Raw genomic sequence first — 22,484 nt, 5'->3', positions numbered from 1 at the left:
TCTCCATTAACAACTTCTGCAGACCACAGTCAAATTAGTTTTAACTGTGGAATCATACTCCTGAAAATAGTAAATTGGTGTTACAAGTATTAAGATTGCTCTTCTGTCTTTCTCAGTACTTTATACTTTATTGTCGCCAAACAATTGGTACTAGAACGTACAATCAGCAATATTTGATTCTGTGCTTCACACTCCCTAGATTACAAGTATTAAATATTAAAATAGTTATAATGAGTAAATATTAAAAAATTAAATTATAAATCATAAATAGATAATAGAAAAATGGGAAGTAAGGTAGTGCAAAAAAACCGAGAGGCAGGTCCGGATATTTGGAGAGTACGGCCCAAATCTGGGTCAGGATCCGTTCAGCAGTCTTATCACAGCTGGAAGGAAGCTGTTCCCAAATCTGGTCGTACGAGTCCTCAAGCTCCTGAACCTTCTCCTGGAGGGAAGAGGGATGAAAAGTGTGTTGGCTGGGTGGGTCGTGTCCTTGATTATCCTGGCAGCACTGCTCCGACAGCGTGCGGTGTAAAGTGAGTCCACGGATGGAGGATTGGTTTGTGTGATGTGCTGCGCCATGTTCACGATCTTCTGCAGCTTCTTTCGGTCCTGGACAGGACAACTTCCATACCAGGTTGTGATGCACCCTAGAAGAATACTTTCTACGGTGCATCTATAAAAATTAGTGGGGGCTTTAGGGGACGGGCCAAATTTCTTTAGTTTTCTCAGGAAGTAAAGGCGCTGGTGGGTGAGTACATGAGTTGAATTGTATTCACCTTTGAGATAGTAAAAGTCCAACAGCCAGACCTTCAGAATAGGATGGCATATATAATTGGCATGGGAGCTGCACAACATTATCAACAGAACTTTATTCTTCTGTTCACAACAATACATTAGAGGAGGTTTATAGCCCCAAAAAAACCTTGGGCACAGCATTTTCCAACTGACCACAAATTTTATCTGAAGCAAAGTATCTAATTTATTATAAATTGCTTGTGGTTTGAACTGCTCAATTTAGCACAATTAGCTTTTGTTTGGATTCCATGGTTTCTATTTTGCTGGTATATTGTTAACATACGTGGCACTGGTAATGATTAAAGAAAATGTAATTATCAACCAGCCTTTCTAGTGCACGAGTGTATACATTATCTATAACAAAATGCTGCATATTTCGTGTTTACCAGGATTTATTTTAATCATATTTACCCCCTGGCTACATGTCAATTCCTCCAATGATAAATACATTCTCCATTTTCCAATAAATTCAACACAAATATATAGGCTGGAATACCAATGCTTCTTTAGATGAGTTATTAAACTAAAATTTCTTTTACCATCATGGTGAACATAAAAGGTTCTATGGGTTCTGAAGGAGAGGAAGGTTCCTAGAGCTTCAGTTAGCTAATTGTCTGGCTGTTACCACATTTCAATTTATTGATCATCTTGTGGGCAAATTGGCTGTAACACTTTCATGATTGTTAGTGATTTAAACTCACAAAATACTTGATGCTTTGGGACATCGCAAGGCTATCACAAGTTGTCATCCTTTCATTTACTTGGGAACAATCTGAATTTGTCAAATGAGTGTTTACATTATTCCACTTTGTAGTTCCCAGCTTCTCAGATACTGTGAAGAATATATATAAGGGTGTTGTCAGAACAGGGAATTTTTGGGTATTAGGAAGAATCAGTAAAGCTGCTCTAAATCAGTAAAGGGGCAGGGGCTCTGGAACTCTCTGCTTGAAAGAGTGGTAGAAGTAGAAACCATAAATGAATTAATACTGGGAAAAAAAAGATCATTACCCCAACACATCAGAAGATGCCAGCCCTTTAAAATGCACTGATTTTTGCTCCTACCCTGACTTCCTGCTTCCATTGGCAGCGATTTATTCACTAATCACTGGTGTGAAGTGTTTTTTCCAGTTTTACTTTAAAGACAAAACACCAATAAGTTGCCATGTTTCCTTATTTTTACGTTCCCCAGCCAGTTTATAAGCTAAACAGAAAATTATTCTTAAGAAAATCCAACAGAAAAAGATAACTTTTCTAAAGTTTTGCAAGGCAGAGGCAAATATGTTTTAATAAAAAGGAGCAAGTAATTTATTTAGTACAAGATGTTAATCAGGAAATTGAAATATCTTTCTGAAAATTAGATTTCAACCTGGTATGAGTGAATTGATTATCCAATCTGTTCCAATGGAACCAAACATGGTAAATAATGAATTGTTGTCCAACTAAAAATTAATCAATGATCTAGCTATCTAGCTGCAATCAATGCGCTGAAAAGTGCAAATTGTGAAATATCTTAACATAGTTATTCCTTTCCTTTGTAGGAATCATTTCTCCAGAAGCTCAATTGCAGCAGGTGGTCAGAAAGGAAAATCATATTACACACTGACATTTACAATGACTTTTACTCATAAGGATGATGTGTGCTACTTTGCTTATCACTATCCATATACATACTCTACTTTGCAGGTAACGTGCATAAAATGTTGAACTGCAATTTTTATTTGTAAAGTAGGTATTGCAGCTGTTACCTGCATGTTATGTAGTGTGTGGTGGTTGTACATTGCTGCCTTCAAAATCTAAATACAATTTTTAAGTCCTATAAGAAGTCTTAGCTTCATGTTGAAAGTCTGTTTAGTTTTTCTTGCAGATACTGAAAGCAGAAACATAGAAAACCTACAGCACAATACAGGTCCTTCGGCCCACAAAGTTGTGCCAAACATGTCCCTACCTTAGAAATTACTAGGGTAATAGCCCTCTATTTTTCAAAGCTCCATGTACCTATCCAAAAGTCTCTTAAAAGATCCTATCGGATCCGCCTCCACCATTCTACGCACTCACCACTCTGCGTAAAAAAACTTACCCCTGACATCTCCTCTGTACCTACTCCCCAGCACCTTAAACCTGTACCATCCTGTGGCAGCCATTTCAGCCCTGGGAAAAACCCTCTGACTATCTACACGATCAATGCCTCTCATCATCTTATACTCCTCTATCAGGTCACCTCTCATCCTCCGTCACTCCAAGGAGAAAAGGCCGAGTTCACTCAACCTGCTTTCATAAGGCATGCTCCCTAATTCAGGCAACATCCTTGTAAATCTCTTCTGCACGCTTTCTATGCTTTCCATATCCTTCCTGTAGTGAGGCAACCAGACCCGAGCACAGTACTCCAAGTGGGCTCTGACCAGGGTCCTATATAGCTGCAACATTACCTCTCAGCTCCTAAATTCAATTCCACAATTCATGAAGGCCAATACACCGTATGCCTTCTTAACCACAGAGTCAACCTGCGTGGCTGCTTTGAGCATCCTATGGATTTGGACCCCGAGATCCATCTGATCCTCCACAGTCCCAAGAGTCTTACCATTAATACTATATTCTGCCATCATATTTGACCTACCAAAATGAACCACTTCACACTTATCTGGGTTGAACCCCATCTGCCACTTCTTAGTCCAGTTTTGCATCCTGACGGTGTCCTGCTGTAACCTCTGACAGCCCTCTACACTATCCACAACTCCCCCAACCTTTGTGTCATCAGCAAACCTAGTGACCCATCCCTCCACTTCCTCATCCAGGTCATTTATAAAAATCATGAAGAGTAAGGGTCCCAGAACAGATCCCTGAGGCATACCACTGGTCACCGACCTCCATGCAGAATATGACCCATCTACAACCACTCTTTGGCTTCTGTGGGCAAACCAGTTCTGGATCCACAAAGCAATGTCCCCTTGGATCCCCTGCCTCCTTACTTTCTCAATAAGCCTTGCATGGGGTACCTTATCAAATGCCTTGCTGAAATCCATATACGCTACATTAAGCATATTATCTTACATTGATGTTATGAAATAAACTTGTTTATTGTCTAAGATCAATTAAAATGTCCAAAACCTGTGACTTAGATTCTTTTGTAACAAACATAAGAATCAGGAACAGCCTTCCAGACCCTCAAGTCTGTCATGATATTCAATAAGATCATAATTGGACTAAACTTTGGCCCTCCACTCCACTTTCTTATTTCCCCATAATTCTTTTCTCAGTCTTGGTCTTCCATATCTTAAAAAAAATTGTCATTTGCTGCTTGGTGCAGAAAATTTCAAAGATTCGCAATCCTCTTTGGGAAGAGTTCCCTCTTGACTCATTATCCTATCGCTCTGGACTCCTCCGCGAGGAGAAAGACTTCATAGCCACTGTCTGGCATGGTCACTCAGAATTTTGTTTCAGAAAGTTACTTTTTTCAGAACTCTACAAAGCATGCATAATGCCTGGGTTTGACATTTTAGTGTTGAGCTTAGGTAATTTGATAATATATTAAATTGTGATTTATATTAAAGTCATGAATTTTATTGTACACATTTTCCCTTCTGAAACCTGTTTGGGGTTTTCATTTTGTAAAATGATAAACCCGTATTCCTCCCGTCTATATGCAATCCGTCCTGATGAGTACAAGGTCAGCAGTAAGGATTGAAAATTCGGAATAGAAACATAAGGTAAAAGAATAAAATGATCGTAAGAATTTTCTTTCTTTTCTAACAAAGATGCATATTCAAAAACTGGAGACACTACATGACCCTCAGCAAATTTATTTTCGCTGGGATTCAATATGTGAAACTTTGGGAGGTAATCCTTGCCCTGTACTGACCATTACATCCATGCCAGAGTCGAAGTCCTGGGAGAACCTGTACCAGTTCAGTAAGTAATTTGTAAATATAATCTCAAGTTCACCATTACAGTTTATTCACTTTTGCTGTAAATGCATTTTGAATTTGATCTTAGTCACAATCTTGTTCTATCTTTTGTCAATGTAAAGGAAGATAAATTCACCGCTAAGGAGTGTCATTCCACAGACACTCAAATCAAATCAAGTTTAATTGTCATTTAAACTGTAGCCCCTGGTTAAGCCTCAGGCTCGCTGTACTTGCTTTCGTCTAGAGGGAGCAGCCTTCGCCCCTGCCAAACTAGGTAGTCAAGTTTGTGTAGATGCTGTGTGATGTACCCTGCCCCACCAATTAACAGACAGTACACCATAGGCGATTAAATGATTACGCTTTATAAATCTTACTGGAACTATGTAATTAATAGAGATACAATATAAAAGGGAAAGTAAAAGGTGCCAAACTTATCAGAGTTCAACCACTTCGTGCACAACCGTTGGAGCTCAATTAACGGAGTCTTCTTTCCACCATTCGATCCCCTCGGCTCGCTGCCTGGGACCAACCACGGTGGTCGACCAGAGTGCGTTCAGCACGTCCTTCCTCTTCATTTCTCCTCCCGAAAACCCTGGGCCTCGGACTCCCTCTCGGGGTCTGTTCCGTCACCCAGCTTACAGCATCGCGTCTCCTCTCTCTCTCTCCCTGTCATGTCTTCTGCCCCAAAGCCCGAGAAAACAATAGCTTACATACACACAAGAAAGAATAACATCTATCCCAATTGGTTAGCAAATGAATACAATTCTCTTTATCAGTAATCATAACCCAAACAAGCTGCTAAAGAGAAGCACTTTCTCAGCAGTTAACATAACAATGAAGCCATTTTTATTAGCCTTAGCAGTAACATAAAAGAAGAAACATACAAAACCATACATGAGACCATTCCTCTGGGACCAAGCTGCAAAAACATACAAGCTCATTCAAAATGTCGAGAAAGGGGGAGAAAATGGTCACATGAGGAAACACATTTTTAGTCCAAGACCCTGAGCAAATTGATGATTCCTATCAGTCCAGCCTGTAATTCCACTGATCCAACACTGGAGGGCAGCACCAACAAGAGAGCCACCCCCAACTGACCATTTACTACACGCCGCCTTTGGGCCAGCTCGAAGGCACCAACCTCCAGGTAGCAGGCAGCAGCATGGTCTACACCCAGGTCAGCTCTCCCAAACCTAGTCCGGCTCCACCTGTGGCCTGACGGCCCGACTTGAATGCCTCAGCCCGAAGGCCCAATTCAAATCCCTTGGCCCAATGGCCCGACTTGCCTTCTCTGAACAACCTGCTGGCTATTCTGAACAATGAGCAGCTCACTGATGTGGTGGACCTGCTGTACATGTAGTTATTGAAGTCAAGAATAGTCTTACTGTGTATAAAAACACACTTAACAAATAAAAAAAAGCACCTTTGGTTGGCTTCTGAGAGGCTACAGTATGTATATGTGCTGCCATCTTACCGGAAGTATGGTACCTCACTCAAGTACCAATTGACTTTGATACCTCACTCAAGTACCAGTTGACTCGGCCTCCATGCTGCAGGACTGCTTTGATGATGTCGACTGGAATGTCTTCCATGATGAGGATGTCTCCAAGTTTGCAGATGGAGTCACGTGCTTCATCCGGAAGTGCATCAACGATGTTGTCCCTCAGAAGTTGGTGGGTCATCCGAACCAGAAACCCTGGATCAATAGTTCTGTGCAAGCAGCACTTACAGCGCGACATCGAGCTTACATAGCTGGCGATCAACTGGAGCTCAAGAAAAGCAACTATGATCTGTGCAAAGCTATCAAGGCTGCGAAACAACAATACAGGGACAAGATTGAGTCAAGATTCACAACGAATAGCACACATGACCTGTGGCGAGGGCTGCATACCATTGCCGACAGCAAAGCCAAACATTGTGTTGCCGCCAACATCGCAGCCTCTTGCCCAGATGAGCTCAATCGCTTTTACGCTCAGTTCGATGTTATTAACTCTGAGCCTCTGAGGAAAGCCACCGCTACAACCTGCAACCTGGTCATCTCTGAGGCTGAGGTACGTAGATGTTTCCAACAAGTGGACAGTCACAAGGCTGTGGGACCGGACGGCATCCCAGGGCGAGTACTCAGGATGTGCACGGCACAACTGTCAGGTGTGTTTACTAACATTTTTAATCTCTCCCTCTCCCAGTGTAGAGTGCCCTCCTGCTTCAAAAAAAGACTCTGGAGAAGAAGGATGCTTATGTGAGAATGCTGTTCTTGGACTACAGTTCAGCATTCAACACCAAAGTTCCATTCAGGCTTGGCAAGAAGTTCAGAGACCTCGGCCTTGACCCTGCCTTGTGCAGCTAGATCCTGGACTTCCTGTCAGATCGCCAGCAGGTTGTAAGAGTGGGCTCCCTCACCTCCAACCCTCTGACTCTTAATACAGGAGCCCCTCAGGGCTGCATACTGAGTCCCCTCCTTTACTCCCTGTATACCCATGACTGTGTCGCCACCCACAGCTCCAATCTGCTAATTAAATTTGCCGATGAGACTACATTGATTGGCCTTATCTCAAACAATAACGAGGTGGCCTACAGGGAAGAAGTCATCTCTGTGACACAGTGGTGTCAAGAAAACAACTTCTCCCTCAATGTCGCAAAAACAAAGAAGCTGGTTGTGGATTACAGGAGGAATGGAGACAGGCTAACCCCTATTGACATTAATGGATCTGGGATTGAGAGGGTAAACAGCTTCACATTCCTTGGCATCCACGTCACCGAGGACCTCACATGGTCTGTACACACCAGCTGTGTGGTGAATAAGGCACAACAGCACCTCTTTCACCTCAGGTGGTTGAGGAAGTTTGGTATGGGTCCCCAGATCCTAAGAAATTTCTATAGGGGCACAATTGAGAGCATCCTGACTGGCTGGTATGGGAACTGTACCTCCCTTAATCGCAGGGCTCTGCAGAGAGTGGTGCGAACAGCCCAGCACATCTGTAATTGTGAACTTCCCATGATCCAGGACATTTACAAGGACTGGTGTGTAAAATGGGCCCGTAGGATCAGTGGGGACCCGAGTCACCCCAAACACAATCAATTCCAGCTGGTGCCATCCGGGAAACGGTACTGCAGCATAAAAGCCAGGACCAACAGGCTCCGGGACAGCTTCTTCCACCAGGCCATCAGATTGATGAACTCGCACTGATTTGAGTGTACTCTATATTACATTCACTTCTATTTTTTATAAATTACTATTGATTGCACATTGCACATTTAGATGGAGACGAAACATAAAAGATTTTTACTCCTCATGTATGTGAAGGATGTAAGAAATAAAGTCGTCAATTCAGTTCAGTTCAATTCTTCTTTTACAAAACTGTCAGTATTAGTTGACAGACAATGTACTGAAACCCTCTCACCGAGCTCATGCAAACTTGGCTTGATGCTAACTCTGCCAACAGCCACGTGATTCAGGGGCGAGAAAGCCACCTTTATAACAATATGTGTCTCAGGTTGGTATGATTTGGGGTTCAACCAAACATGAATGTTCTGGTTACCGGAACCTCGATTTGAGCTAATGCTGTGTAAGTACTGCCCATACTGAATTACCAGTTGCCAGGAAATGGCAAATCAAACACCAGTATAAGATTATAAAGAAAGTATAATCACGAATTTCAACTTTATCAAACAGTTATTAAGAGAACGAAAAGAAAGGGAAAAAATAAAGGGCCCATTACAATTAGACCAGTCTAAATGTGCACATGACCGTTGGAGCTTATCTCTTCCAAAAGCTAGGTACAACCATTACTTACAGCACTGAATTGCCATCTCCAATCACTGGTTGAGCTTCCTACTTTGGACTCCTTCGTCTCGCAAAGCACTCCTTGTAATCGTGTCTTCCCATCCGATCGAATCCCATGAGCGCTTCGTCTGATCTTCTCTTTGCCACATCTCCTGCCAAGACCAAGAACTCCACCACTGTCTGCCACAAATCTCTCTCCATCAGCTCTCTCCAGAACCTTCTCCCAATCCCATCATCCTGATTGGCTGACACAACATTCCTAAGTTGAACAACATGCCCCCTTTAGCTGAAACCAAAATATTTTACTAGCAGGACACGCTGCTTTTACAGAAAACTACTAAAATGAAATACCTTACAGCATAGCAGTAGAAATCTTAACCAAGACATTACAGTACTTATAAATTAGTGTAGCCACTTTTCCCCTATTTGTATGTGTAAAGGTTTACATGAAAAGAAAGAATTTAAAAAAAACCTCAGTGCAAGTTTTTGTCTAGTTACTTATACTATCAACCATTTTATCAAATGTACAAAGGGATTAAATAGAAAATCTCTGCAGAATGTGATTATATCTACAGTAGCATGAGAATTAAATGATATTACACTTACGTCGGTTAATGAATGATCCCTGACAATGGGAGAACTATCAGTGTATCTGATTTGCTACGACATCAAATGGCCACAAGGTCACCTTGTTTTAATGTCAAGTACTCGAACAGACAAGACCTCTAGAGAAATGTGTACTGTGACTCCTCTTGTAGTTTTATAAAGTTAAAGCATACTGTATTTTCAGATTTTTCATTATGAATCATATTGCCATATTATTTCATGTTTTCTGGGCACTTACACAATTTTCCTGAAATGATCGTCCATCAAGGCTGCTTTGGGACACTGAAACATTTTGGAACATCCTTGTTTTTCTATCATTAAATATACTAAATAATCATAGGTAAGTAAGGCAGTGTTTTAAAAATATAATGTATAAATATTTCTTGCAGGAAATCGACCTTACATTTTCTTAACATCTCGTGTTCATCCTGGGGAAAGTAACTCCAGCTGGGTAATGAAAGGAACTTTGGAATATTTAATGTCCAATAATTTGACCGCTCAAAGCTTGCGGGACTCGTATATTTTTAAAATAGTCCCAATGCTGAACCCAGATGGAGTCATTAATGGAAGGTGAGATGATCATTTTCTACATTTTAAGTTGAGAATAATATTGCTGTTTGATGATTAAGTGGAGGTTAATCACTACTGAAATATATACCTAATATGTGCTTCATTTTTATAATTTAAAAAACAAATTCTGTTAGTACTTCTCTGTCACATCTTTCCTCTGAGCACCTATCCCTCCTTCCAATCTACTTCTTTGAAATTGTAAAAATACGCACACGTGTTGTGTAGACAATGATGGAGAGGAAAAGACGAAACCAGGAACGGGTGGAAATAATAGGTCAGGCTGCATCTTTGGGAAGCAAAACAGAGCTGACACATCACATCTGCATGTTTTCTGACAATGATCGTCGAGATTAAATTTAGCTCTGTTTTTCTTACCACAGATGCATCCCCACCTGCTGAATATTTCCACCATTTTCTGTTTCTTTATTTTTGTTTTTCTTTATTTTTCTAGATTTTATAGCCTGCAACCCAGATTTCTAAAATAAATCATAAGAAATAGAAACAGAAGAAGAATATTCCGCTCCTCGTTCTGTTCTGGAATTAAATAACATCATGACTAAAAGAATTCAGTGCTTCTTTTCTGTTTTCCCTTGATTCTTTATATCTGAAAATCATTGCCTTTAATATATTCATGGGCTGAGACTCTACAACTCTCCTAAATATGATTTCCAAAGATTCACTAGTCCTCAGAGTGGCTGATCCTTTATCTTGAGACAGTGACCCTGGTTTTAAGTCTCCCAGCCAGGAGTAACTTCAGCTTTCCATCTACTCTATCAAGCCTCTTAAGAATTATACTCCTGCAATAAGAAAGCAGAGAGATGGTATAAGGGGACTTTTATACCAAAAGTGAATTGGGAGACTAAGGTAAGTACTAAATGTTATATTGCTGAGAAAATTTAAACCACAAAAGACAGTTCTTAAATACATATCCAAAAGCAAAATGTAAATCCATCAGTTAGGATAAATATTGGGAAGAAAGATATTAAGTATACTGTTAATATTAAGAACTATTAAGAACTTCTGTTTGACCTAGGAAATGGGTTACCGATATCGAATCACATTGTATAAGCAGTTTACAGATATGTGTTAATTTGCCTTTTGGAGTTTGGGTACCCTGGATACTAATACCAACAGCATTACTGTGCATTTATATTGCACTTTTAAACTTGCAAAACAGCCCAAGTTTTTGCACCAGGAGATATGGCATAATGATTTAAAGCATAAAAGGACTGTCATTTCTCAATGGGTTGTAGGGCTAGAGAAGTTTGAGAACTTGGATTTAATAGAAAGAATGAGAGTTTTAAAATCTATGCATTGCTTCATCAGAACTTATTGAAAGCCGGAGAGCCAAATTGAATTGAATTTCAATTGACTTCATTACTTACACCCTTCATATATATGAGGAATAAAAATCTTTATGTTACGTCTCTGTCTAAATGTGCGATTTATAGTAATTTATAATAAATAGTATGTACAACAGGACAGTCAATATAACATAGAAATACAATTGTATCAGTGTGAATTAATCAGTCTGATGGCCTGGTGGAAGAAGCTGTCTCCGGAGCCTGTTAGTCCTGGCTTTAATGCTGCGGTACTGTTTCCCGAAATGTGTTGAATAAATGAGATTTGGGCAGGAGGGTTTTAAACCAAGTTTGTAAAGGAAATGAGTGTTCTGTTTTCGAAGATTATCTTCTAGAGATAACAATATGTGGAAAACTGTGTTTCATCAGCAGATGGATTGAGGGTAGAGTTGTCTGCACAATAATTCACACTGGAAAACTGGAGCAGGTGTAGGCCACCTTTCAACATGATCATAGCTGATTTGCCCCAAGGTTCATCTCCACGTCTATTAGAGATCCAAAAAGCTGCAACTCTGCAAACTTTGAAAAAAATTATCTACATCCTCTTTAGATATCTCTTAAGTCTCTGAAGAATTATGGAGATTCACTGTCTTTTGTTAGAGAACTATATATTTCAATATAACTGAAATTATTTAGATTGTTGAGGGGTTTTATTTAACAAGTAGCTACGAGGTCCCCTATTGGTGGAATATTTTCTTAAACTGGACAATCATTGCCTTGTGCTTCTTCTGTATGAGTTATGTTTTGTGGTTTAACTGACCAGGGAAGAATTTGCATAGTTTTAACAGGGCCAGACACTGTTCCAATGGATTGTACTGGTGTTTTTTTTTATTATATTAATTTAATTTTGTAATCAAAGAAAACGTGGCAGCTGGATCAAAACCCAAGTTGTTAATAAGTTTTCATTATCTATAAGAGCTGTTAAAATGATTTTATGGAATTCTTGGATCGGGTGCTCAGCTTGCGAGTGCAGCAGTAATGTTCAGGGATGGGGTCAAGGTCTTCTTAGGGCTAGGCTTAAGCCAGCACAGAGCTTTTTAAAGCCTACTTCATCCTTTGTTTCTGTTACTCCTTGGTTTTAAGTGAAAATTTTCAAAACATTTTAATTAAGCTGGACAATTTTATTAAGAGTGGCATGGTAGCAAAGTGGTTAGCATAGTGCTTTATGGTACCAGTGAACCGAGTTCAAATAACACCACTGTCTGTAAGGATTTTGTACATTCTCCCTGTGACCACTCGGGTTTCCTCTGGGTGCTCTGGTTTCCTCCGACGTTCCAAAAACGTAGGGGTTAGTAGGTTAATTGGTCACATGAGTGTAATTGGGTGGTGTGGGCTCCTTGGGCCATCAGGACCTGTTACTGTGCTGTCTCTGTAAGTAAATAAATACTTCATCAGGGACTACCTACATCAACCCAAAACACTTATAAGCACAGTCATAGTTTTCTCCTTTTTACACAAGGAATCAATGATACATTGTACAAATATTAACAAAAATTAAGCTCTTAACAAACTGGTGTCTTCTTATAGATGCCTAGAATCTCTGTATTTAAATTTAGTTGAATGGAAATGTTAATGTGATCTTGCCTGCATTGTAACTTGCTTTCATGACACTTTCTGGTCACTTTCGAGTCAGGCAATAGAATTTTTCAAACTGCTATCCATTCTGTGCTAGGACCAAGCTAGAGGCACCTAAAATGAATTTGAATATTTGTGTACTTTATAGACATTTACCAGCACAGGCTATAGGATGAGCGCAGTATAAAACACTTCCTCCAGCTTTTTAGTACCCATTTTTGAGAGCTTTAATCTTTGTTTCTATGAGATTCATGAGTTTATCTGGAAGCTGAGTACAGGAAAAAATGCCCCAAAACAATAACACGTCTCCAAGTATGACAATTGAGAAACCAGATGGATTCAACAAAGTTTTGTTTCAGAAGATATGCACTCAAGTATTTCAAGGAAAACGTGCATTTACATTAACTATAGACAAAATCACCAGATTAAGATAGTAAAAAATTTATTTTTAAAATTATGCTAACATTTGATTATAGTTGGGATTGATTCTGATGTTTTAGCCTTTATATTAGCATCTTGTAAAATACTTAATGGTGATGAGAGGTGAAGCGATGAATGCTAAACCTAAGAAGGTACAGTTACTAAGAAATATTTTCACGCTTCTAAATTTTGTTTTGTAGCCATCGTTGCTCATTAAGTGGAGAAGATCTCAACCGTCAGTGGTCAAACCCTCATCCTGAACTTCATCCAACAATTTACCATACCAAGGGCTTACTGCAGTACCTGGCCAGTATACAACGTACCCCTCTGGTATGTAGTAAAGGAGCTGGAAACCATACTGGATTGCTTTATTTCAAATTCCATACACATCAAGCAAAAAGTCCAATTGGTAGGCAAAATAACTTAAGTTGCAGTGCCATTTAAGCACACATCTTCTACTTTTAAATTTGGATACAAAGTCAGAAAGCTCCATTTATGCTGTATATTGCATGTATTTGTGTTCAATTCATAGATCACCATGAGGAGTTCTAAATGGAGCATTTGTTTCAGGCATTAAACTTCTATTTTTTTTTCTTTTTTAATATAATTTTTTTATTGAGTTTTCGAACTTAGTTACATGGAATAATAATATCTACTCTCCTTGCTAATAAAGATTTCTTTATTTCATCATCAATGTTTATCTTATTCCATAGATCAATCAAATGTTTTAATATAGGGGATTCTTTCTTTTCCCGTAGCCATTTAAAATAATTTATCAGAAAATACAATCTTGAGGTGCCTTTCTCTGTCATGTTTTTCATGCTGTAACAGCTCAGGTGTAATCCATAATTTTTCTTAATACTATTAAGTGGAACTTTCAGAACTATTGTTAAATGTGATCTGTGGTTTCTTGCCACAATAAATACCTCTGTTTTAAACAAATCAAATTGAATTTTTCATAACATGTCTAATTTATTTCATTTTAAAATCTTTTTTATTAATTATTATTGAAGATCAACAAAACAAATCAACATTAGAAAACATTTTAGACAGTCTCTCCTTTGTCAAATAGTAACGATGTACAATTTTAAATTGAATTAAATAGTGACTAGCACAAATCGAAGAAGAGTTAACCAACTTCAGAATTCGCAACCAATCCTCTGTTATCAAGGTCATGTTAAGCTCTCTTTCCCAATTTTGCTTAATCTTAAGTGAAGGGTAATTGTACTGTTGTAACAGTAAATTATAAACTTTCTCAATAAAACCTTTCACTAAAGGATTAATTTTTAAAATAATGTCTAACAGGTCAGAATCCTGTATATTTGGAAAGTGACTTAAATATTCTTGTAAGAAATGTCTGACCTGAAGATATTGCAAGAAATGTGAGTATGAGAGAGAGTATTTAGTTACTAATTTCTCGAAAGACATCAATCGGCCTTCTTGGAATAGATCCATGAAAGAATAGACTCCTTTATTCCTCCAAAGAAAAAAGGTAGGATCACTTAATGAAGGTTTAAATAAATAATTTCAATAAATTAAACTAAGAAGGATAAATTTTTTGAGATTTAAAAAATTATGAAATTAGTACTAAATTCGTAATGACTGCTTAATCATAGGATATAAATTTAGATTAGAAAATTGGGCCAGTTGTACAGGTAAAGAAGCTCCTAATAACAAGGTTAAGTAAAATTGTTTCACAGCTTTCAATTCCAAATCAGCCCAAGGTGGTCGTTCATTTTTATCAGCCTAATATAACCAAGAACACATATAACGTATATTAACAGCCCAATACTGCATTCTTAAATTAGGCAGAGCAAGACCTCCATCCTTTTAAAATTTTTGTAAATGATATTTTTCAATTCTTGGTCTTTTATTATTCCAAACAAAAGATGAGATAATAGAATCAACCTGATCAAAAGACTTCTTAGTTTAAAAAAAAGGGAATATTTTGAAATACATATAAAAACTTTGGTAAAAGTATCATTTTAACTTCATGAATTCGGCCAGCTAATGAAAGTGTAAGTGGATTCCATCTACAAAGTAATTGCTTCATAAAATCCACTAAGGGGAGCAAATCAGCTCTGTAAAGGTGTCTGTGATTTTTAGTGATGATAATACCTAAATATTTAAAAGAGTCCATAACTCTGAAAGGAATGTCATCATACATAGAAGCAGAATCATTTAGGGGAAATAATTCACTTTTATAAAGGTTTAGTTTATATCCCGAAAACTTTCCAAATTCATTTAATAATTTCAATAAACTAGGAATGAATTCTTCAGGATTGGAAACATAAACTAAGAGATCATCAGCATAAAGGGAGATTTTATGAACAGTCCCATTTATGAAAATTCCATGGATGTCTTTAGCTTCACAAAGTGCAATGGCCAAGGGTTCCAACACAAATTAAATAACAGGGGACTTAACGGACATCCTTGTCTCGTACCCCGCAAGAGTTCAGAAAAAGGAGATCTGCAATTATTAGTAATAACAGTAGCAATAGGGCTTTTATATATCATTCTAATCCACTTATTAAAATTAGTACCAAAGTTGAATTTCTCTAAAATGTTAAATAAATATTTCCATTCAACTCTATCGAATGCCTATTCAGCATCAAGAGAAACAACACATTGGGGAGTCTTAGAAAAGGATGAGTATATAACACTTAACAGTCTCCGAGTATTAGAGAAGGAATAACGGCCCTTTACAAAACCTGTTTGGTCCTGAGAGATAATGTTAGCTAGAATATTCTCCAGTCAATTAGCCATTATTCTTGAAAGAATTTTAACATCCACATTTAATAATGAAATAGTTCTATATGAAGCGCAGTCAGTAGGGTCTTTATCTTTCTTAAGAATTAAAGAAATAGAAGCTTCATAAAATGTGGAAGGTAACTCTCCTGTCAAAAAAGAATCTTTAAGTGTTTCCAACATATATGGAGAAAGCAATTTTTCAAATTTTTTATAAAATCCTACAGAAGAACCATCCAATCCAGGAGCTTTACCAGACTGCATTGAAAAAATAGCTTTCTGAATTTCTTTTTCAGTAACAGGAGTATCAAGAGTTTGTTGATCTTCAACAGAAATTCTAGGAAAATCAATCTTTTGTAAAAAGATTTTAGAAGGATCAGCTGGAAACAGATTTATAAAGTTCAATGTAAAAGTCTTGAAAAATTTTATTAATGTCTTCCTAATTACAAGCTAAACTACCGTCTCCCTTACGAATTTTTAAAATTTGTCTTTTAGCTCTAGCTGCTTTTAATTGGGATGCTAATAGCTTATTATTTTTATCTCTAATCACATAAAATTGACTTTTCAATTTAAGCAAATTTCTTCAAATAGGATAAGTTAATAGTAAATTATATTGTGATTGAAGTTCAATCCTTTGTTTAAATAAAACAATATTAGGAGAGATTGCATAAATATTATCCAAGTCTTTAATTTGTTTTGAAATCTTATCTAACTCTATTTTTGTCTGTTTCTTAAGCTTAGCTAAATAGATTATCTGACCTCGCAAATATGCTTTAAATGTATCCCATAAAATCAATTTTGACACATCTCCCGTATTGTTAAAAAGAAAAAAATATTTTATCTGAGTCTCAATAAATTTGACAAAGTCCGAACTTTGTAATAAATTTTCTGGAAGACGCCAAGGCGAGTTTGCAATACCGACATCATTCAATTCAAAAGCTAAGCTTAAAGGCGCATGATCCAAAACAACGATAGCGTCATATTCACATTTCTGGACTTTGGACAAAAATCAAAAATCAGCTATAAAAAATCGATTCTTGAATTTTTTTATGAACATGTGAATAAAAAGAATAATCTCTGTCATTAGGATGTACATTTGTAGATATCTCCGAATTTCGACCAAACCATAATTGATTAAAAAAGTTAATAAGTGATGCTGAACAACTCGGAAGCCGCTGATTGGTTGAGCTCTTGTCAATCAAAGGATTAGGTTAGATTAGATTATGAGAACACTCAGTCCTCTTTTATTGTCATTTAGAAATGCATACATGCATTAAGAAATGATACAATGTTTCTCCAGAGTGATATCACAGAAAAACAGGACAACCAAAGACTAACACTGACAGAACCACATAATTATAACATATAGTTACAGCAGTGCAAAGCAATACTATAATTTGATAAAGAACAAACCATGGGCACGGTAAAAAAAAATCTCAAGTCCCGATTGACTCCCGAGTCCCCAATAGCAGGCAGCAAAAGGGAGAAACTGCCTGCGGTATACCTCCAGGCACTGACAACTGCTGATGCATTGGAAGCAGCCGACACTGAGTCGGTCCATCCGAAAACTTCAAGCCTCTGACCAGCCCCTCCGATACAGCCTCCCGAGCACCATCCTCTGCCGAGCGCCTTCGACCTTGCTCCGGCTGCTGAAACAAGCAAAACTGAGGATTCGGGACCTTCTGCTCCGGAGATTCCAGTTACCACACAGTAGCAGTGGCAGCGAAGCGGGCATTTCAGAAGTTTCTCCAGATGTTCCTCCGTACTCTCACATCTGTCTCTGTCAAATCACAATTTAAACAACAGTTAAAATCACCACCCATTAACAACATATTTATTTAAATCTGGCAATAAACCAAATACGTTTTTTAAAAAAAAAGGATTATCTACATTAGGTCCATATCGATCAACCAGGACAATTTTTCTATTACAAATTGTTCCTTTCACAATTAAAAATCTACCATTAGTATCTGACACAATGTCTTCTTGGATAAATAAAATGTTAGATTTAATAAAAACAGATACTCCCTTTGTTTTATTTTGACAAGTGGCATGATGTTGAAGGCCCTTCGACATTTTAAAAAATCTATTTTGATCGCCCGTTCTGATATGCGTTTCTTGAGCGAAAATTATATTGGGTTGGAATTGATTAATAATTTAAAAAGTCTCCTTTCGCTTAATAGGATGATTCCATCCACGTACGTTCCAACTAATAACGTTTATCTGTTTAACTACCATGAATTTTTTTTTTAACACACAAATATACGCATACCAACACGGGCTAATCAAAAATGGCGATGATAAGTATAACCATATAGAAAACACACATGCTCCGGAACTCCATAATGGGAAAAAATATGATATAAGAAAACTAAAATTAATCCTACAATGAAACCTATAGTTCAAAACTAACCCCAATCCTTCCCCCATCCCAAAAGCCAGAAATCCGGCAAAGAAAACGCCGGAATGTGTCCCCATAAAAGAGGAAAAAAGAAACAGAACTCCGCGAGCTGCCCAATTTATAATAGTGATTTTAAAAGTTTTCCTTAATTCCACCCCCCCCTTTACAAAAAGAACACACACGGCCCTAGAATAAGAAAGCCCTGCAGAGGAAAAACAAAGATGTTTATGCCTAATCATTAAAAATAAACTGGGGAATGCAAAAACAATCTCAAAAATTAAGACAATAAAATTAAACAAAGCGAAAAATGTCTATGTAATCTCTAATGAAAAAAAATCAGTGCCATTATCCCTTTGACTTACTGCCCAATAAAAAAAAACTTTTTAGAAGAAAAGCTGAGACTAATTATTTATCTATTAACTAAGCACTCCTCGCTATATATATATCAAAGGACATCTTCAACATACCAGAAATCTTCAAAGCTTTTTTTCTTTCAGAAAATTATTCAGCAGACCTAATGCCATTCAAACCTCGGCCACCTCCAAAATAGAATTAACATAGTCCAATGCTGCTTTGGGATCTAGAAAAACACGTGGAGTCGAATCTTTAGGAAATAATTTTAATCGGGCTGGATAGCGAAGTGATGGGAATAATCCCTTATCATGGGCTATCTTCATAGCTGGAACGAATTTGAACCACTGTTCCATGACTTCCCGTGGATAATCTTCATAAAAACGAATCTCGGAACCCTTGAATTTAAAAACTCTGTTTCCTTGCATATTTTATGATTTGGTCTTTAACTTTGAAACGAAGAAAGCTGACCAAAACTGACCTTGGCTTATTCGGATCTTGAGATTTCAAAGTGAAAATTCTATGTGCTCTTTCAATATCGGGAGGCTGAGGTAAAATATGCGGAAGCAGGGATTGAAACAAATTAGCAAAATAGTCCAATAAATCCCCACTCTCAGATCCTTCCTTCAGTCCAACAATTCGAATGTTATTCCAATGAGATCTTGCTTCCAGATTGATAATCTTGCGTTGAGACTGTTCCAAGCGGGCTGAAATATCCGCTATCTGACGCTTCGACTCTTTTAAGTTCAGAATTTTAAGGAAATAATACTTTCCTCTATGAAATGAAAACTCTGTCGAAACGACTTCATCTCAGAAATGTTGTTATCTATTTTCTCATCGAGAGCCATCAATGCATGTTCTAAACACTCAGCCCAAACAGGCATATCTTCTGATTTTTCTTTCAAAGTTTTTCCCTTTCCGTTGCTGGATTCAGAAAGCTGCTTTCCACTTCTTAAAGATTGTGACATAATAACAACTATTCCCCTCTAAGATCCGACAAATACAAGTTAATAATTCAGAGTTTAAACTGGGGAAAAGGAAGAATTAAACGCAGCCACAGAAATTGTGTGTAACTCCATTAGGCAGCAGGCGGAAGTTCCATAACATGTCTAATTTATAAATGTAGTTAAAATACTGCAATTAAATTATAGCTAATCAGTTTACAGGAGCATTATATTCATTTGGATCTGTATATATTCACATCAACTCAATGGTATCTGTATTTCAGTGTCATTTGTTCTTTCATTTTATATTTACATCATAGATTCTTAGATCTGCATTTATCAGAACAATACCTTTTATAAACTTGTTATGCTGCAATGACACCCATCTGCCAGTGATGATACTACACCACTGCCAAGCATCTGAAGATGAGATGATACATTTAGGTACACAATGTCTAAATCAAGTAATCTCTGCGGTTTCTTGCAGTTATGGGCTGAGCAGTTGTCATACCAAGCCGTGATGCGTCCCGAGAGGATGCATCGGTAAGAATTACCAAGTGTCAACAGGGACTTGTGTAATTTCTCTAGGCTCCTGAGGAAGTAGAGGCATTGGTGAGCTTTGTTGGCCATGTCATCAATGTAGTTGGAACTGGACAGTCTACTGGTAATGTTCACTCCTAGGATCTTTAAACTGTCATTCCACTCAACTTCAGCGCTTGGTGAAGACAGGAGCATGTGCACTACCCACTTTCTTGAAGTCAATGACCAGCTGTTTATTTTGCAGACATTGAGGGAAAGGTTGTTGACATGACACCGTGACTCTAAAGTCTCTATCTCCTTCCTGTACTCTGACTTATCGTTATTTGAGATATGGCCCACTCTGGTGGTATCATCTGCAAACTGGTAGATAGCACTAGAGCGAAACCTGGCCATACAGTTATAAGTGTACAGGGAGTAGAGTAGGGTGCTGATGACGCAACCTTGTGGAGTATTAGCGTTCAGAATGATCGTGGTGTTGGTGTTGCTGACTATCCTTATAGATTGCAGTCTGTTGGTCAGGAAGCCAGGGAACCGGTTGCAAAAGGAAGTGTTCTCTTCCAGATCTTGGAGTTTGGTGATGAATTTTCTTGGAATGATAGTATTAAAGGTGAAGGTGTAGTTAATGAACAACAGTCTAACATGGGTATCTTCCCTTTTTGTGACTGAGATGAAATACATATAATCTTTGCATTGCACTATCTATTCCTAATTGTAGTTGTTCTTAAAATTAATTGCCAGATCATAGGCCAGGTCAGCTTTTTTTTGTATTGAAATGTTTGAAGGCCGTAAAGTCTAAATTCTAACTAACCAGAGCCCTCATTTAATTATTTGGACAATGAAAATACTTACTTTCCTTTGGTATATTTTGAAGACTGCTGCCAGTTTTTTTCCCCCTCACTTTTCCTTAAATGTTTCAGATTTGTTCCAAAATGTTTGTACATTTGTATTTTTTTGTGAATGAAAGGGGTAAAAGTGCTGGTTTCTTTTTGCAACAGTTAAATTGTTGGGAACTGGAGAATAGGGCAATTGGTATATAAATAGATGCAGTGTTTAGTGAGACTGGGGAAGGACAGGGAGATGATGGGGCAAAATTGCAGTCAGTGGGATGAGTTGAAGTATAACATGGGGGCAAAAATGAAAAAGGTGATGAATACAGGACCGTAGGTGTTATATGTGAATGCACACAGTCGACGGAGTAAGGTAGATGATCTTTTAGCACAATTAGAGATTGGCAGATGTGACGCTGTGGGCATCACTGGGTTGTGCCTGAAAGGGGATCATTGTTGTGATCTTAGCATCCAAGGATACACGTTGTATCCAAAGAATAGGCAGGTAGGCAGAGGGGATGGGTTGCCCTGTTGGCAAAAAATGAAATCTAATCTTTAGGAAGAGGTGACATAGGATCGGAAGATGTAGAATCCTTGTGGTAAGAATTAAAAAACTGCAACGGTAAAAAGACCTTGATGGGAGTTATTTACGGGTCTCCAAACAGTAGCCAGGATGTGGGATACAGACTACAACGGGAGATAGAAAGGGCGTGTGAAAAGAGCAGTGTTACAATATTCATGGGGAATTTCAATATGCAGGTAGGTTGAGAAAATCAGGTTAGTGCTGGATCCCAAGAGAGAATTTTTAGAGTGCCTACAAGATGGCTTTTTAGCCAGCCCACTAGGGCAAAGGCAATTCTGGACTGGGTGATGTGTAATGAGCCATCTTTGATTAGGAAGATCAAGGTAAAAGATATCATAGGATACAGTGATCATAATACGATAGAATTCACCCTCCACTGTGAGAGGGAGAAGGTAAAGTCAGCTGTATCAGTATTACAATGAAGTAAAGGAAATTACAGAGGCATGAGAGAGGAGCTGGTCAAAGTTGACTGGAAGGGGATACTTCCAGTCAACTTCCAATCAATCAAAAAAGAATCTGAGGGTTACATGTGGTGACATGTATGCACTCTGATAATAAATTTTGGAGTATCGTGAGCAGTTTTGGGTCCCTTATCTAAGAAAAGATGTGCTGACATTGGAGAGTGTCCATAGGAGGTTCATGAAAATGATTTTGGAAATGCAATGGGTAACTTATGAGGAGCATTTGATGACTCTGAGCTTGTACTTGCTAGAGTTTAGAAGAATGAGGGGAGATCTTATTGAAATCTAATGAATAATGAAAGGCCTAGATTGAGTGGACATGGAAAGGATGTTTCTTGTATTGAGGGAGCACTTTTTCCTCACCTGACTTCAGGTGTTATTTCAGAGTGATTCTCTACCTGGTGCAGTCAGCTTGCTCACTGTTGAGGATGTATTTTGGGATGCGGCCAATTTACATGTGGCAGACATGGCCCAGCTAGAGCTGCCTACAATGCCTGAGCAGGGAGACCGGCAAGGGAGAGAACCTCTACTTGGCTACTCTGTCTATCCAGAAGATGCTCAAAATGTGATGAAGGCACCTTAAATGGAAGGTGCTTTGCCTTTTCTCCTGTTTAGT

The 22,484-nt window shown here is 38.1% G+C and overlaps 1 protein-coding gene across 8 annotated transcripts in view; it reads left to right on the top strand.

Moving 5' to 3' along the window:
* Positions 1-22,484, top strand: part of agtpbp1 (ATP/GTP binding carboxypeptidase 1) — a 267,274-nt gene that overhangs the window by 188,135 nt on the left and 56,655 nt on the right. For all 8 annotated transcript variants that reach the window (XM_072281601.1, XM_072281603.1, XM_072281604.1 and 5 more), the window contains 4 exons: positions 2,334-2,478; positions 4,548-4,701; positions 9,477-9,657; positions 13,214-13,343. In XM_072281601.1, coding sequence (XP_072137702.1) covers positions 2,334-2,478; positions 4,548-4,701; positions 9,477-9,657; positions 13,214-13,343 — 610 coding nt within the window. The remainder of the gene's footprint in view (positions 1-2,333; positions 2,479-4,547; positions 4,702-9,476; positions 9,658-13,213; positions 13,344-22,484) is intronic.

This window comes from Mobula birostris, chromosome 17, assembly GCF_030028105.1.
Source record: "Mobula birostris isolate sMobBir1 chromosome 17, sMobBir1.hap1, whole genome shotgun sequence".
Lineage (NCBI taxonomy): Eukaryota > Metazoa > Chordata > Chondrichthyes > Myliobatiformes > Myliobatidae > Mobula > Mobula birostris.
This window is presented reverse-complemented; position numbering and strand designations above follow the sequence as displayed.